General features: G+C 30.3%; 1 protein-coding gene across 1 annotated transcript in view; it reads right to left on the bottom strand.

The window, feature by feature from the left end:
- LOC129800736 (soluble guanylate cyclase 88E) overlaps positions 1 to 19,780 on the bottom strand; it is a 53,858-nt gene that overhangs the window by 18,922 nt on the left and 15,156 nt on the right. The window contains exons 2-3 of the mRNA XM_055845351.1: positions 13,600 to 13,755; positions 2,241 to 2,444 (exon numbers count right to left, since the gene is read on the bottom strand). Of these exons, the coding sequence (XP_055701326.1) occupies positions 2,241 to 2,408 (168 nt within the window). The 5' untranslated portion in view covers positions 2,409 to 2,444; positions 13,600 to 13,755. The remainder of the gene's footprint in view (positions 1 to 2,240; positions 2,445 to 13,599; positions 13,756 to 19,780) is intronic.

Genomic DNA, 19,780 nt, shown 5'->3' with positions numbered 1-19,780 from the left:
TTTGTTGAAATTTCCCTAATGTTTACCCTAATAAATCCAATCGAAAATGAACATTTTTTAGCACTTTACTGTTTTTAAGTGCTTTTTCCTTATTGACTTTTTTTTGTGGTGGTTCCTGTCTCGACTGTTTTCCTCAGTCTTCGCTGTGTTCTAAAATCACCAAACAGTCATAACAGAAACCAACACAAAAAAGTCGATTATTTAGAAGAACTTGAGAACAGTAAAGTACGAAAAAACATTCAGGTTTACGTTGGAATAGCACCATTAGGGTGAGGTGGGGCTATTTTGAGCTGTTGGGTTACATTCACTGAGAGAAATCCGAAAAAGTTAAAATAACATTCCGGAAATGTTAATTTTACCCTGCAGTACTGATCCGAAATCGGTGTAAATATTACCCATTTTAGGTGTATTATGGGTTAAAGTTACTCTTCTTTAATGTTGATTTTACCCTTAAAAGGTGTAAAATTAACATTAAAAATGTTGATATATTTTTATACTCAAAAAGTGTTAAAGTAATGAAGAAAAAAAGTTAATTGTAGCCTCTTTTTTTCTCAGTGTTGTTAACTGGGAAGGAACTGTGTAGGAACTGGGTTTTAACATGATGTGATTTGGATAGACAAAACAATTGTGGATCTAAATAAAATATTTGTAAAGACCAGATTCATTTAGATATAGGCGAAAAAATCATATATCAATGTAGCCCCACAGCTCACAGAGTAACCCCACATCCCCCTACTTTTTCAAGGTATCCAGATACCGAGTAAGTCAATTTCATTCAATCTTACATATTTTCTTTTAAGTTTTAGCTTCTTAATAAGAAATTTATGATGAAAAATTAATTTTCCGATCTTATGTACACTTAGTTTAATGAAAAAAAAAATAGATTAAAAGTACCTTTAAATTTGATGAATTAGAACATAGCTTTCCAATTTTGAAAAAAAAAGTTTCTTTTAGCTGAATGCTTGTAAGAATTATTTTAAACTTGTATATCGCTTTAACTTTACAATAAAACTATATTTTATAATTCTAAGTAGTTCACAAAATTGTTTTTTTTTAGATACCAACAGTCCCAAAGAAGATGAAGAAAAGCTAAAATAATTTTTTCTAGGATTACAACAGCTAACGAATAGGGGGAAATATTCTCCCTTCGATCATTCACGCCTTTGATTAATGTGAATTTCTTTTATTTTCCTACTAGGCTTACCGTAACTGTGTTATCACACTTGCACATTAAAATTTTAATATGATTCACATTAATTGTCGCTGGTGAAAGTCCAAATGTGTAATTTGTATGTTTGAGTCATTTTATATTCAAAATTTGATCTATTTGTTGATAAAAAGGTAGACTTGGCCCGCAAAATTTGATATAAATTGATTTATAGCATTAATGCGAAAAATTAATGCGATTTTCTCTTTAATTTTTTAATGTGAAAAATATTTATGATTTAGGTAAATTTAAACTTATCTTTGCAGGCCAAGTCCACTTCTTTATCAATAAATAGAAAAACCTCAAATATTACGTGACTCAAAGATACAAATAACATATTTGGACGCTCACAAGCGACAATTAATGTGAATCACATTAAAATTTTAATGTGCAAGTGTGATAACGCCGTAAGTGTGGGTGGCTTTGTCCTTTGCGGATGACTGCACCCTTCTGTTCGTAAGCTTTTCTTTAATTCTAATGTTTTATGTTTAAGAACGGTTCTCACCGATCAGACATGGTTGATCGTATCGATAAAGATCATTTTTTACCGACGCGGTGTCAAAGTCACCCGCAGGGGACAAAGTACGGTACAATTTATCAATAATTGATAATAAGTTGAACAATATGTAATAAAAGTTTGTAACTCGCTTGAAAAAATAAAAGAAAATTCATATTATTCGAAGGCATGAACGTTCGCAAGGAGTATATACCCCTACTTGTAAACTTGGAAAATGCACTAAAGGCTTTTTGCAATATATGCAGATTGCATTCGAATTTCCAATAAAGAATGTCGTATTAGTTCTCGTAAAACAGAACAAGCTCATCACTTTTATACTTGGTATATATTTTTAGCAAGATGCTTCCTAGAATATTGGCATCTCCTCTGTTTATTAAATCCCTACAATAAAACTACCCCATTTAAATGGATAATGTTCCTTTTCCAAAAAACTTAACTACAATATTATACCATACATGGTATATCTACTTCTTCGTATTAGAACCCATAAAATAGAAGCGATAAAATGTGAAAAACCTGTAGAGACTTCTTCGCCAATTTATTGAGAAGTGTTTCCGGGTAAACTTGATGGACGGAGAATGAGGGTGAATCTAGTCCAGCAGCTTTTCTTATCTCTTCCCATCGTTCTTCTCCATACACAGTCTTCACATACTCAGCCAAATTCTCCAACAGTAATCCATACATCGCGTTAGTTCAGTTTGTTTAACTTGATGGTTTTTCCTAGAAAGGGATAATTGAGGGATGAATTTCATTCACTCTGCTTGGCGAGGTTAAAGATGCTGAAAATATTTTTCTAAGGGTACAATTATTCATCATTTACAGAGAATTTATTTTCTTAAAATGTGCCCTTTGTGTCATAAACACTTTAAGGAAATTTCTTTCAAGATCTTTCCTAATTTTAGAATACTGAGAAAAATTCTTGTTCCGATAAAAAGACTTTGATACAATGTTTGCAAAAATCATCGCTTACAAAATTATCTTATAATAAAGAAGATTTTCTTAAAATACAAACGAGACGGGTGATCCGAAAAGTTTCCATTACATTAAAGTTACATTAGATAAAGTTCTAGCTTTGAAAGGGACCAATTTTATTTACTGTTTCAAAAGGGGAAGAAAAAATGAGTCAATTAAAATACCATTTCGATTTAGTACGTAATTCTCCTTAGTTTATTTTTAATTTTTTGCAATTGAAATGTCTCAATAAACTCTTCGAAAAAATAGCCCTGAAATCTAAATAGGATATTTAAGTGAATTCGAAGAATAAGGGTTAATAAAATATATTTTCGAATTGAATTTTCTTACTGATTTTGAGATTTAACTTTGATATTTTACTTTGAATTCAATTTTTACATAGAGTTTGCTAAAAAAAATATCTTGGTGGTTAAAATTTTCGTAATTAAAAAAGAAAAAAAAACCACACAGAATCATTCAAAAATTATCACGAATTTTTGAAATCCAAGCTCAAAAGTATTATTTGATACTTAAGCAGAGAAAACATTAACTACTGATTTATGCATTTGCTTTGGACGGTATATAATTAAACTTGATCCTCATCTCTGAGAAATAAAGAAGGCTTAAAAATCTTCTACTCCAATATAAGCTTCTGAATTTTCTGCATTTAAAGATGTGAAAGGTCCCCGAGCCAGTACCTTTATAATTAAAGAAATCTTAAAGATGTATGATATTTCCATTTCACCTTCGTTGAACATTACATTTTAGTTTAACCCATTCCTTACCATGGTATTATACATCATACGCAAATTGAGTGATTTTGATGATTTATTTCTGGGCAATTTTTATCCGAATTGCTGTCGGGAATAGATTTTTAATAACATTAGTTATTCAATTACTTGAGAAAAATAGTCCGACAGAGATGAAAATACATTTTGTTATTGTTTTCTTGCTTCGTGGAAGGTCATGCAACATTTTTGCTCAAAATGGCGGACGGAAAATACGACATCCCGTCGAATTTGTTAAAATTGGCCTCTTTCCTCTTTCCTGATTTGAATTCTAGTTGCCAATTTATGTTCTTGGATAGTTGCTCTATTTAAATCAATAGAGTTTGTAATGAATTAATGCACAGAATTTAAATTCAGTGACCGTTAAGACGTGTGTTTGACAGAGGCTCCCCGCGCCCCCATAAGAAATAAAATTTTCTTCTTTTCAAAAAAATCATCTATTAATCTGTAGAAAACTAATCCCAAAATATGAACATTCTATATCAAGTATTTCTGGTGCATTGACTGAATAGGTTAACGGCTTAAAGAAATTTGACATTTAATATTAAAGATATCTTTATCAGAAAATCTGAATCAGTTTCGATAGCCCAATTTGAAAAATTAGTTTTTAAATAATTCTAGCTTTCCTTTTGGATCAGAAAATTATCAATGAAATCAAAAATCAGTTTTATTTCTTTTTCAAACGTTTTTTTATATACTATCCCACTTTTTCGCACTCTTCTAATTCTATCGAACATCGCAACAAATTCAAATTTAAGTTGAATGCCAATGATGGAAATAGAAATCGGCTAAACGTTCGAGAAAGAAAAAGATGTAAATTTTGATTTCATTAATATTTTCTGATCTAAAAGTTATGTCAGAGATCTGTATATTTGTCTCAGTTAGAAGGATTATTTGAAAAGAAATTTCAAAATAAATTTTCAAGTAGGGGAAAGTGGATCACTTTTGAAATGCTGCATTTTAAAGGTGAAGGTGAATGTTAAATTGTGAAGTTAAATTACATTATGATACGTCTCAATTCTTTTTGAAAATAGGAGACAAAAGTCCAATTTCAAAGGTACTCCAATTCAAAAGTGCCCCACTTCTCCCTAATTTTCTAAAATTACACTTTTTAGAAAAAAGCAACAATGTGCAAAATGCATAATATTCTCATACATGTAATATTATATAATATATCCTTAAGAAATTAGATAAAATACAGCTTATAATTTTATTTAACAAATTATTGAGTAGATAAACCAATTTCTGTATCTCTTGAGTTATGACGTTGCCTGTGTAATAGGTCAAAAGTCTTGCATAATGAATGAACTTTCTGTTACGCCCACTCATTCTGTATCAGCAATCATGAATGACATCTTTGATTGCACATATTCAGTCATTAAGGAACGATGGTGAAAATTGCCACGTGTGTTGTATCTTCTATAAATGCGTGCGGAAACTTAATTAGCAGATCCCCTACGTGTGGAGGCGCCAAGTAAATTGGTCAATAGGTCACTTGAAGGAAGTAGCATAGAACACACAAAAGTGGCATTTTCAATAAATAAATAGGTACTCGTATCTTGCTTCATGATTGATTGCTATTTAATAAAAGTCTCAGTATTGACTTAGGGCGATGGTAAAGCCAAATTGTGTTTACCGTTCTTGTGCTTTTCCACCCTGTTTGAGGCACTTGAAAATTTAACTTAATATCCCCAAACTACCCAGTATATATTGAGTTTGTTCCTGTATGCTGCAAAATTTCGGGTAAAGTTGACAGACTTTTAATCTTCTTGCCTATCATTCATGCGGCCTTTATGTTCTCTCATGAAGGTATGGGTAAGAAGTTTGCGGGTGTGAATTTCCTAGTCAGGACAAAAAACTCATTTTGTGTGCTGTGTGCGAGAAAATAAGTGTTCAAGAGGACGGAATTGAGAATGGTGGAAGTTGACATCCTTAAGATATACAATTTCGTGAAAGAAGTCTCTCTGAGGAGGATAGAAAAACTCTTGGATGAGTAGTGATAGCGGATGAGGCTATAGAATACGGAGGAGATGGATCCGAATCACTTGGAAACCAAAATACATTATATAAGAAAGTCTCCTTTTCATGGTACATTGAAGCTATTTATATGCGAGAATATAGCGAAAAAGAAAACAAATAGTTTATTTGCATAGAATTTCGATAAGGTGATTCCACGCTCCAGTGTATTATAAGAATATTCAAATTCAATAAGATCAAACGACATCGCATCGTCACATTAATCTCAATAAATATTTCATCACTTCTTGAGAAAATATTTTAGAGACAAAATTCTTTTGAGCAATGACTTATAAAACAAGACTTGAAGGACACGTGTACTGATTTGTGAAAAAAATTCCAAAACATTTAGTCAATTTTTAAATTTATGGTATATTTATATAACTAGTTGTTAGGATTGTTTTTCTTTTGTGTTTATAGTGCAAAAGTGCAATGCATTTAATTCTGCAGTGAATGATATTGAGAACCTTATTCAATTCTTTAAGGAAAATAAAAATTGTGGAAACTAGGGTATAATGAACTTATGAATTTTGCAATGAGCACATTCTTATAGAATAGTTATATTCCTTTTTGTTTTCTTACGAGATCTTACATATCCATTTGCAATTTTTCTCTTGGAAATTTTTCCTTCAATTTTTATTCATTTACTTATCACAGACAATTTTCTTTAATCTTAACATGAAATATTCTAGTCATTTTTAAACTATATTTCCACAAGCTTTTTTGGCAAGAATATTCTCCTCGCTTGCTTACAAAAAATGGAAAACGTGAACTGGGAGATAAGTAGAATGAGTACAATGCAGCCAAAAATGCAAAAAAGTCTCAAATGGTTTTTTCCATCACCGTATTCCTAGTGATAAATTTTTGGAAAGCTTTTCGGGGGATCTCAAAACAGACATTAAGCTCTTAAGCATATAAAAGTACAACAATTAAAACAATTAAACAATAGTCACGAAGGGTCCCTTTCAAAATCCTGAAAGCTAAAATCTCGCACTTGTCAAAATTCCGTCCAAAATCCTAAAAGTCAAAACCTTGAAAAGCCAAAATCCCGAATTAAAAGTATCATAGCTACTCCCACGTTATCGTTGACCATTCGGGAGTTTGTCTCTCGGGACTAGGGTAGAGTCAGCCCTTTTCGCCATGTAAGCACTTTTTGGCCACCTAAGATAAAACAACTAATTTAAGGAATTTAATAATAAATGGTACTTCTACACTCATAATATGCTCTATTCTACTATTTTCATGGGTTATCACGTCTCTTAAATATTTAAAATTCATTTTAAAATAAGTGGCGAAAAGTACTGAAACAAGAACAATTGGTGGAAATACAATTTTTTCAATGAGATTCACTAAAATTCTCGAAGAGTATCCTAGATATTTAGATAGGTGTTGATTCAAAGTATCGTTATACAATAATTCATTTTAGTCTGACAAAAATTTTACACCTAAGGAGGCCAAATAAGCTTAAGGATGGCGAAAAGTACTGACTCTACCCTATAGCTTTTTTGGGATTTTGACTTTTGGGATTTTGGTTTGCAAGATTTCGATCCATTCAGTATTAGATGAGATTCTTAACAATCTCACTTAATACTGAAATTTTACCAAACTTTGAAGCCATCGAAACTATTAATGTTTAGGAGAAACTGGGGCATTAACAAACACGGGGGAGTTGTAAACCCTGCGATGTTTTTAATAATATATTAGATTTCAGAGGACGAGACCTATACGAATTTATATAGATAGTATAGGGATCATGGTTTCCTGAATAAATAGTCAACATAAGTCCAATTAGTGACGACATAAAAATCAGTTTTTACGACTATCCCGTGTTTACTACCGCCCCAGTTTCCCCTATCGAGTTTCATAAAGGTCAATAGTAAAATTTTTGATTTATGGATAAGGTCCAATCTTTTTTTTATCTTTGAATAAAGTTTTTAAATTGTTGGTTTGATGCCATATTTCAGAGTATGAGAGCACTAAATTTACTGTAAATTATGTCAGTCAGTCAGTTCATTTCCTATTTCATCATGCTTTTTAAATTCCTATAAATTTACAACCACTTTGCACATCAATTTGACAATTCGGTAACAATGAGAAAAATGATTATGTTGTTCAAAATAGTCTACACGGAAAAAAATATTTTGTATATTCATAAATGTTTGTGAATTCCTATGGGGGAGTTACGAAATGCTCGTGAATCGTATAGCCCACAAACAAGTTCGTAAAAGTTTGTGCTTTTTTCACAAACATTGTTCGTTACATGATAATTTGGCGAACATTTTTTGTACTTTTACAAACATTTGTTCGTAAATGTTCGTAAACACGCAAAAAATGTTGGTAAAATTTTGTCATTTGTTCGTAGATGTTCGTAAAATGTTCGACAGGAAAACAAACATTTACGAACAAATGACAAAATTTTACGAACACTTTTCTGTGTGTTTACGAACATTTACGAACAAATATTTGTACAAGTGCAAATAATGTTCGTCAAGTGATCATGTTACAAAAAATGAAAAAAATACAAACTTTTACGAACTTGTTTGTGGGTTATACGATTCCCGAGCATTTCGTAACTCCCCCATAGGAATTCACAAACATTTATGAACATACAAAATATTTTTTCTGTGTAGGTATTTTTGTCTGTCATTTTTGAGCATGTTTTTTTTAATTTGTATGATGTTTAATATAAATATTATTTACTACAGTCAGTCAAGTGAAAATTTCCAGAACTGTTTTTTTTTTTTCATCTTATTGAATGCAGCAATGAGGAATTTAATACAATATTTTTTACACAGGTTTATGGGAGTAACTATTTCATTTTCCCTTCAATTTGAGGAAGAATAGGATAATTCCGACAGATTCTGGACGTTATTGATTTCCTCTTAAAGAATTTAAAATACTTTTCTCCAGTATTATGATATAACTTTAACTTAATCTTGCACCGAAAGAAAAATAAAAGATATGGACAAGACAAGATTTCACAGAATGCTAGAAACCTGAATTTAGAAGCTTTGTATGGAGAATTGGTTCTGCATGGCTTATTTGTCCTTTTGTGGAACGGCTTCTAAATAATCTTCCCATAACTTTCGCCTTGGAGAAACAGCATTTATGAATTGGAGCATGTCCAACTTAAAAAAAAAACCGAACAAGATAATAATGGAATTGTATTCAACAAAAATCTGTTTTGCAGGGAAAAAAAAGCATAAGTTGCAAATAATGGTCATGCTAACTATTTTAAGGTTGCTTCACGTGATAGTAATCAAAAGACTCAAAAGTTGGCATCTTTAACAGTTTGACCTACGAATGAGGTGACTGATAAACAAATTTCCAAAAATAGGGTTATTTTGCTTTGTTAATAATAAAAATTTATAGTTATATGTGTAGTTTAGGTATTAAAAATGTAAAAATATACTTTTGGGGCTTTAAATCTGAACAAAGTTTGAAAAAGATCCGCATTAAGTGAAATATTGGATAAATTTAAAAGTTTTATTTTAACGATTTATTATCATTCGTAAACTCGAATATGTGACTTTCTGTTATTTTATACAATACCGCTTTCATATCGGAGGGACCATAAACTTTTAAAAGTTTTAAAACTTTTAAGAACTTGCTGTTTTTGCCTACAAATATGTTTGTTTTCAGCACCACAATTTTCTATGACCATTTCTATTATTCTCAGCATTCTCTATCCAAGAGATAAAGAGACTTGTAATCACGTAGTATATCCTCAGAATATTGCAATTTAATTCCACTTGTAACTATTTTTGTTATAGCGTAAATTGTTTGAACTTTGGACAAAGAATTCAATTTTGGTTACAAAATAGTACAATGCAGTGCATTTATAAAATGAATATTGTAGAGATGTAGAGTGAGAGTTAATGGAACTTACTTAAAAGGATAACTTTTGTTTTGAAAACATATTTTCAAAACAAAAGTAATTACGGATAATCCATAGAAAATTCATATTTGTACAGCGTTCTTTCGATTTTTAATATAATATGTTTGTATAAAAAATTGTATTTATATGATATTTCATTCTTAGCAAAAAGTTATGCCATTGATATTTCAACCCTAGTACTTTAGGGTATTTTCTATAATGATATATATAAGTTTTCTCTTGCTCATGTTACTTGAATGTTTGTCCATCAAATTGGATTATACTTTTGTAATTTTGAGAAAGTCTACTCTTTGAAAATAGGGGAAAGTGCTCTACCTTCGAACGTTCATGCCTTCGAATAATGTGAATTTCTTTTGTTTTTCGTAAGAGATTTACACTAAATTATCACGGATTTATCAACAATTGATGATAAGCCAACTAATATTTAATAGAAATGTGCAAGTCTCTTAGGAAAACTAAAAGAAAATTTACATTATTCGAGAGCATGGACGTTCGAAGGGAGAGTACTTTCCCCTACATTTTTCATCAATGTTTTAGAAGTGAATAAATCTTTTTTAGTAAGGACTAAAATAAAAATTTAAAAAGGAAGAGTAAATATTTTGTAATGAGCACGATACGGGAGTTTTTTTGGAAAATTTCTTAATACCTACTTTTGAAACACGAACAAAATTTGCAAATATGATTAGTTCATTTCAATGAAGCAATATTGGAGAGAATGATAAGTTTTTATTTAGAAACATTTAGAGCTTCTTATGGAACTTTGAACTGCCTTTTAATATTTATTATCTTCCTTTGTCTTGTGCAAAGTGAGTGGAATAAAACACTTGCTTTTACACAAAAAAGGTTTTAGTAAAAGTCATGATTAGAATGTTCAAAATAGACATAAAAGCTTCGTACAGAGAAAAAAATATTTAATACACACGTAGATACATCCTATAATAAAGGTACTCTTCTCAAGCATATAAACTTGTGAAGACTGAATACACTATATATAATATATTTTAGTTCAAACATAATCCTATATAAAAATTAAAAGAAGATTATTAAGTGTAATTAAATTAAGATGAGTTCTTGTGATCCTAGCAAGTGCTTTGTTCTTCAACACGAGTAAATATCTTTTTAATTAAATTATGCAAGAATATTTCATTAATCCTAAATTCTACCTCTTCAACTAAGTAATTTAGAAAAATAAGTATCGAAATATTTCGTTCATTAAATGTACTTTGCAATTAAAGCAAAATTGTAACCACATAGAATTTAATATATTAACATTTTAATGTAAAATTTTACATTTAATTAAAATTTTCATTGTGGGCTATTTGTTCTATACCAATTGATGCCACGATTTTTTTTGTGAATATCGCAGACAAGGAATACTTGCACAATTACATAGTAATTAACAAGTTTCTATTGTACAAAATACGAATCTCTATATGTTTTACATTTGCTCTAGGGGAGACCGGGGTATATTTAGGCAACTAATGAAGCTTTTTATTCGCGTCTAATTTGTGAAAAAAATGGTAAAGTTTGTTTAATGTTTTTTATAGATTATTTAAATAGCACTAAGATATTGATTGTATGAAACCGTTTAGACGAAGGTGCGCTACCTTCGGACGACTGAAGCTTCTGTCAATTCAATTTTCTCTCTATGTTCCTTATGGATTTCACCCATAGCACTTTTTTTTTGAAAATTTAAGGCATTGGACTAGCTATTAAAAAAAAATATTATAATGGGCAAAATTCATTTATAACACATTGAAAAAATGAATTGTGCGAAGCTTAAATCATCCGAAGGTAGCGCGCTTTCCTCTAGTTGAAAACTCTAAGATTCTTTTGAGAAATTTGATAAATGTATTCCAGCAGAGATAAATATATATCGTCAATTTTGGGGTACAAATTTCCACCATTTGGGGGAGGTGGGGCTACTTTGAGCTCTAGGGCTACATTGATATACGATTTTTCGCACACTTCTGAAAGAAACTGAGCTGTAACGTAATATAATCTAGATAGTCAAACCAACTATGGATATAAATAAGTTAATTGGAAGACCATGCTATCTTTAGAAATATTTGGGGTCGAAAAAAGTTCTCGCTGTTCACCGATAAATGATGTTGTCAAAGTCTGTGCGTACTGGCGGTATTTGTAACCAACTTCATAATGATTCTTTATGATTACTAGGGGAGACTGGGGCAAAATTTGTCAAAACGAAAATTTCAATATTCACTATTTTCTAAAATAAAAGAGACTGAGGCTTGAAATTTTTATTATAGATAGTCTATATGAACCTTCTTAAACTTACAAAGTTTCAAGGGATTCGAGCAAGGATTTTGTAAAATAAAAAAAATGAGATAATTTTGAGCCCTATTTTTGGAATAATTGTCTTACAGAAATTATCAACACTGATTAGCTCAATTTAAGCACATTTCTCGTTAAGATAGAGAAAAATTATCTTCGACAGAGTTGTAGAGGAATAAATTTCCTATAAAAATACGTCTATTTGATATTTTTAACGTTTGCGAGAGTAAAACGTCACAAATTATACGAAGACTGACAAAATTTGCCCCAGCAATTTTGAGAATCTCCACAAAATTGACTTTTAGAAAATGATTCGAAAATCACATTTCTTTCGAGATAGAGGAAAATAGTCTTCTGCAATGTTGTAGAGCAGTAAATTTCCTATAAGAATATGCTCATTATAAAACGTTTAAGTTTTCTCAGAGGTCGTGAGAGAATTAAATATGCGTTTTGACAAGTTTTGCCCCAGTCTCCCCTACTTGTTCCGAACGATGACTCATGACCTGGCTGGTGTGCACTTCAAGTCCTACGAAGACACCCAGAAATGGGTTGACGCTTGGATAAAGGGAAAAGATACCTCATTCTTTCGACGAGGTATCCGTATTCTGCCTGAAAGATGGGAGAATGTAGTAGCAAACAAGGGACAATATTTTGAATGAAAAAACATTTACTATAATTATCCTTAACAAAACTTCGATTTTCACAAAAAAAAACAGCGAGAATTTTTTTCTGTACCCCCAATTCATACATGAAAAAATTGTACATCAATGTTTCCCCACAGCACAAAATAGCCCCCTTCTCCCCTTAAGTCAAAATTTTAAACTGGACATACCAAATTAATTATTTTAGTAAGAGTTTAGGATCAGATATTTTTCTTGCGTAAATTTTCCTTCCTAATTCTTAACCATAAAATTTTATGGGTTAAATATTTTCGAGAATTATCCTGATTCTATTTGGTCCTGATATGATAAATTTTAAACTTTTTGTAATTCAACGATATTTATTGAAATTTAGTAAATTTAATAAAGTGTAAACTCGATAGATAAGTGAGAATTTATGAGGCACATAGGGCACATACATTTAAATAGAAATTTCACGTTGTATAGGTTTTACAGAATTGTGGTGAAGTTACAGCAAAAGGGATGTGCCGTTTTTTACGTTTTCTTTCAGATATCTTGAAGCAATTCTAACTAAGATTTATAACTATCCCAAACGGCAATTTTGTGTATACAAGAAGTATATAAAGGAAAAATTGCAGGATATTTTCGAAATCTATATATACCAAGATTTATATATGAATTATTTTAAAAAGGAAATTTCAAGAGAGTATTACATTACAAAAGAAAATTTCGTTTGTTTCCTCTATTATTATTATTTTTGTCATTAAGGATTAAACTGAGCAAAGAGGAAAAATGGACGAGGTCACATTTTACCTTGTATACTTAAATTGGAATTGTGAGGAATCTCAGAAAAGTACATTTTGTTATAGTAGTAGACAAGAAGAAAAATAGAGTTAAAACAGAAGGTTTTTTAGTCATTGAAACCTTTTGACGTCCAACGTTTTGGTTCCTTTTGCAGCTGGTTTTTCATTTTTTTTTACATATTTCATGATTTTAAACACTTTTGTTGTTCGTTTTTCATCTTTTTCAGACAATCTTGATTTTTAGTCTGAGAGTTGGTAGATGTTAGAGCAATAAATTAAGTGATAGTAGTAAATTTATTTCATGGATCAACCATCAGAAATTTTCTCCACAGATAAACAATTTTTATGCATCAAATGGTATCTGACGTGTTAACAGAACAGTGAGTACTTAAATTTCCCATTGATTTGAAGAGCCCCATTTAAGGGATCACAGCATTCAAACTTTACAATATACGTATTATGTCTATACAATTTCCTCAGTGAATAAAGGCGAAAGATACTCACCTTTTGAAGCTTTTAAAATCAATGATACTCGACTTTTAGGATTGTCATTAGGTTTCTTCTTACTTATTTCTTCGCATGGAATTACTACTCCATATGGTTTAGAAAACTTTTGCGTAGGAGGTTATTCTGGATCAGGGTGTCAAAATACGGAGGTGACTGGAATAAAGAAAAAAGAAAAAAGATACATAAAAATATTATCCTTACGCATAATAATTTTCCCCTAGATACCAAGTGAAATTTCAAATCAAATAAGAAAGTTCATGCCTAAATCTCTTTGTGATTCCATAGAGAAAATTTGTCAAATATTTCTGGCTTCCCAACCAACGCTTTTGCAGGTGAAATAGAGGTGAAGTTCGTATGGAAATAAGTATCAAATATCATCATGCCGTGTCCCACGTTTCAGTAAAATATTTTAAGGGGGTGAAAATCACTACTTGACTATAAACTCTGAATTTTCTCAACACAATTTGTAACTGTCTTTGCTTTAAATCATGCAAAATTGTGAATTTTCAATTGAGGTTTACTCCTACTCACAGTATATTTGACTTCAACCATTTGAATATTTGCAATGAATAATTTAGGTTTGTATTTTAAAATTAGAATGCCAGATTCAATAAAATTTTGGAACTTCGACTATAGATTATTATATATAAATATTGTATTAGGTGTTATCTGTTATCAGAATATTAGTGGCCAATAAATATTTCAATTAGTTATAGTTCACAAATCATGTAAAACCCTTACCAGTTATTCATGCTTTTATGGTCTAGCCAATCTGAGAACATGTGCGGATTAAAATGTATTTCAAGATTTAATAATATATATATAGTGAATGTTTCAAATTTACTTAATATTTTTGTAATTTTAATAATTCTCTTTATATCTCTCCTAGGTAATTACAAGGGGCCAGTTGAAGCTCAGCCATTTTTCAAATTCAATTTTCATTTATCATGTCATTTTCATTTCATCTTTCAGATTCAGATGAAAGATTGAATTTATTTCTTTTCTGTTAGTTTGAGCATTAATAGAAACATCGAAACTATCAAAAAGAGTCACTGCTAAAAATAAAAGAACCAAATTGATCCAAATATGATCCTATTGCAAAGGATGGATCAAATTTCAAACTCTCTGAATGCACATTTACCTATCATAAAGAACATGTTAATTTGATCCATCCTTTGCAAAAGGATAAAAATTGGATTGGTAACTTTTATCATTTGAAAATATAATAAATTCTCTATAGCAAAAGTCTGTGTATAATTTCCAAGGAGCAATATATTATCATTTTAAAAATTTTCCAAATCATTCGGTTTAACTCCCTAAAATTATAATTTTTCCCCATTTCTTGTTCAATAGCGAAATAGGAAAAAATCTGTAATGTAAGCATTTTTTACTAAAGATGTCAGAGAATTTTAAAACTATTTGTTTTCTTGTTAAATTGGTTATTTCAAATAAATCATATTTTCAATTTTTATATTTAAAAAGTTTCTCAAAACTCTTGCAGCAGTTTTTGTAAAAAATATAAAAAGCCTTATGCCGGCTTCAGACCTGGGGTTTAGCCCAGTTGCCGAAAGTTTCAAATTTCAAAATAGTAACCAATTTTATTGATTTTTCAGAAAATTTTTTGAAAATATTCATTCCTAAGTCATATTTTCCCAAAAAAATCTCGACTGATAAGAAATAAGAGAAGTTAAGCCATATGGCTAAGCCTTAGTCCTGAAGTCCGTATTATAGCTTAGACAGAAAGATGTTAGGTTTAAAATAATTATGTTTTATGAAGACTGTCAAACACAAATTTTTAAAATTATAATCATTTTAAATCTCATATTGTTTTGATATATAAAAGTTCATCATTTAAATTTTTTAAAAATTATTTCATATTTTCAAAAAATGCTATATGAACTGAAATATGCCTATGATTCCTTTTTTAGTGTTAACCTTATAAGGAGGAGAGGATAAAAATTTAGGGTCAAAAAAATCACTTTTTCTGACTTCTTAGAGCAAAACATAACTTTAGAAGGCCGTAGGAAAAAAATAGAACATTGGTGCTCCTATCGTCATTAGAGGGTTAAATTATATTAGTTCAACTTTGAAGTCCTAAGGTTATGAATACAAATAGAACAGACAGACGAAAACATGGGTATGTATAAGCAAACAGAGTCATTATTTATTTGTTTTAAGAACCACATTTGTTGCAGTTCTCACGATGATAAAATTTCATTCCGAGTGTTCCACTGTGAACTATTCTATTTCAAAACGACTGCTTTTCTAAAATCCCATTTGAAGTTAGAAAATTACTACACAGGGGAAGGCGATTGGATCGCTTTTTCAGGATTTATAGAATACTTCATATTTATCCCATATTCTTTTGATGTATCTGGTCTATCTATCGTAATACATTTTAATAGCTAGTCTTTAGTCTCACATTTCCTGAATAAATTAGGTTAGATTTTCATTAAAGGATGAGTATGAGAAAAATATGTAGTGTTCGAAGTTAGTGTGTGTGCGAGCCCTGAAAGCCTTCCCTTACTTATTTTACGTGTGATTTTTGGTGTTGTTTAAGTGACTAGTAAATATATTGATTTGGATAGTAAAAATTTAATTGGAGCAGTATAACTCCATTTAAAAATTTAAAGACGTGAAATTTTTATGCAAGTTTTTGGCAAAGGATAGAGTTTTTAATTTTGCTGACCAAATTTGATTTTTTTACTGCTCAATTTTAATGCTTTTTGTCTCTAAACGTATTGATTATTATTATTTGTCTATGAAATTGAAATTAAATTTTCATGAGCTGGATCAGCCAAATACTCCCTATGTCACAAAAAAAAAGTCGTACATTCTTTCATACAAAATGCAGTAGCAAACGTACAACTTTTTTCGGGACGGAGGGAGTATGTTATTTGGAATTTGACTTAGTATAGAATGCAATGTAGCATTCGATGTATGGCTTACACGATATGTGATCAACAGACAATTTAAACCGCTCTTGGTAGTTTGCTTTCTTCCATCTAAAAGGGTGAATGATTCTGTCTTCGCAAAATTTGTCACCAATAGAGATGAGTGAAAAGTGCGGTGATGTCGAGGGTGAATGAGTTAGAAACAATTTGGCACGAAAATTGAGTGGATGAAAAGAAGCTAGAAAAATAGAGGAAAGCGGGGATATTTGAGATGATTTTTTGATATTAGAATTTAAGACAGGGATCCTTGTATTCAAGATTCAACTAATTCTTTTTTGTTTTCGTTGTTAACAAAAAAATGACCTAGTGACAATTATGATAATGAAATAACGGAGATCGTTAGAGGCTTGAAATCCGATTCTGGGGTCTTGATATCTGGAAAGAGTTTCTATTTCTCCCAGAGTCATTTAAACCCTGTGGCGATCTCCATTTCCCCAGCATCATACTTAAAATTTAATCTCAATCGAAATTAAAATATTTTTAGCATCCATTTACTTGAGTGAAGTGGAAATCTAAGTAATGAGAACGAAACTTTATTTCCCTTTTCTGCTAAAATTAAAAAAAAAATTATATATGTAATATAAAATTAGATTTATTTATACATACAGTAGACTCTCACTAATTCGGCTATTTTAAGGTCGGGCTACTTTTTAATTCGGGCGGCAGTTAAATTTGAAAAAAGTTTGTTGACGTTTTTCAAATTTGACTATGATTATCGAATTAAGCAAATATGCCCAAATTTTCCACGGTTTGTCTTATTTTTGATGTGATTTTGCATTATTAAGAAGATTTAATGAAATTCACAATAATTACGAGTAACTAAACGTAATATGAATCCGCAAATGAACAAAACATCGTTGCATTTCAAATAGTTTGATGCCCGAATTTCTCTCTATTTCCGATGACATTTCGTTCCCAAATGCCCGAATTTGAGAGAGTCTACTGTAATAGATATCATCAATGGCTTTTTGGAATGTAAATGTAGTTATAAATAATAAGAATTATTTGACAATCATTTTTATGAACACTAAAATTACTTTGATATTAATTTTTAATTTTAAATTACTCTATTTAATACTAATAATAAAATGGATGCTTGTTAGACTGTCTTAGTATCTAACCTGTAACATCCTCGTTCTCCCCTATGTGCCATTTTTTTTAACCGACAACGAGAGTAATCTGATAGTCTGGTATATAGAGCTTTCAGAGAAGTATATTGTAACGAAAGAATAACTTTTTCGTGTCTGGAGGAAAGCAGTAAAGGTTTTTACGATGAAAGAGGATGTCTGGTTTAAATGTGGCATGAAAAAAAGGCCACAGAAGGTTCCGGTAATTGGACAAATAATGAACTGTCATATGAACTTCCGAAACTTATTTAATTTTGTAGGACTTTATTAAATTCAGAACTTTTGTGATTATTTTGCTTTAATATACCAGATTTCTATTCAAAAACTTTTCATTAAAAATAAAGGCATAAAAGGTCTTATTTTATAATTATGTTGTAGTATCGATTGTGTTTCAAAAGGTAATATTTAAAATTGCATATCCCCAGATTAGAATATTTTATCTTGGCAAATGATCCTGGGATTTTTGAAATAAATTTTAAAGCAAACTCTACGAAGTGCGCTAGAAAGATTTTTATAAATGGAAAGATGAAAATTCACGTATAAGTAAATCATAGGTATAATGGTATAATGCTAGTCTCTTGCTGTCTCATTTAAAGCAAAGTATGTATTCTGTGTAATGAAATACCGCTGAAGTAGTTGCGTTGAAGTATCTTACGGTCTTATTTAAGTTACCTCATGAGAGTAAATGCAGAGCTTTTATCGTCTAAAGACTAAGCTTCAGCAGGGTATTTGGTGGCTTGGAAGGACTTTAGTGAGGATCTCTGAGATTAGTCAGAAACATCAGAAAGTTGTGGTCATGATGTGATGTAAAAATATTACTAAATAACTTGAGTTTGCGACTCTATGCGGACCACGCAAATGAAATATAATAGATGGATAAATTATAAAGCGTATTTTCCAAGACATATCCCTATAATTAATTCAATACAATTTTGACTTTAATGTCCAAAAATTCAAATATAAATATAATTTGAAAAGGATTAAGAACATCACCAAGCATCTAGAACCCCACTAAATCAACTCATATAATAATGTAAAGTAAAAAGGTGGACAGGGTGGACAACTATGTAGAAATTTTCAATAAATTAAGCAGAGATACACACCGAAAGTCATTTGTTGAAGTATCATTTGTTGAATTATCACTGAGAAAAAAAAGAGGGTGCGATTAACTTTTTTTCCTCATAACTTTAACACTTTTTTAGGTGTAAAAATATATCAACATTTTTTTATGTTAATTTTACACCTTTTTAAGGGTAAAATAACTATGAAAAAGGTTAACTTTAACCCCCAATACACCTAAAATGGGTAATATTTACACTGATTTCGGATCAATACTGCAGGGTAAAATTAACATTTCCGGAATGTTATTTTGACTTTTTCGGATTTCTCTCAGTGATGGTAAAGAAATAGACAGAATACATTAATTCAAGAAGGATTTTCCAAAATTAAAAATAAAAGAAAAGTTGTCATGCAATGTAATAAATTAAGTTATTTTTCTACTAATATTTAATTTGTTAGGATATTGTATCTGCTTGCAATTTTCCTTATCTCATAAGTAATGTATTATAAACAATTAAGCTTTTAAACTCAATTTAATTGAGACTTATGTTGCTGAATAAATTATCAGTTGTGAAAATATCAGAAAATTCATCTTCATTTTGAAAAATCAATTGAGTTAAGAAGAATGAATTTCTATAAATTCTGTGCATAATTTATTATATTTAAGTGATGGATAATGGGCAATAATAGAAGTTTGGAGAATTTTCCAATATTAATTTGGTTTTCAGCGGAAGTGTTGAAAGATTTATGTTGATTTTAGGAAGAAGATTATTGGAGAATTGTATTGACACATTATGGTTTCATTGGAAAATCCACCAATGTTGTTGTTCAATGAGTGGAATTAATGAGCATTTTGTGGTCAGGCTGGTTTTATAATTCAGATTCATCGTACCATCAAGAGAACCATTGAAGTTGCAATTTATTTGAAGTGAATATCTCTTGAAAGTCAACGAATAGGATTTACATTTAATTTTCTTCCCTTATTATGCAAGGGGTTATATATTTTCTGAAAAAGACACAGCTTCATGGGGTAAGTCG

This window comes from Phlebotomus papatasi, chromosome 1, assembly GCF_024763615.1.
Source record: "Phlebotomus papatasi isolate M1 chromosome 1, Ppap_2.1, whole genome shotgun sequence".
NCBI lineage: Eukaryota > Metazoa > Arthropoda > Insecta > Diptera > Psychodidae > Phlebotomus > Phlebotomus papatasi.
This window is presented reverse-complemented; position numbering and strand designations above follow the sequence as displayed.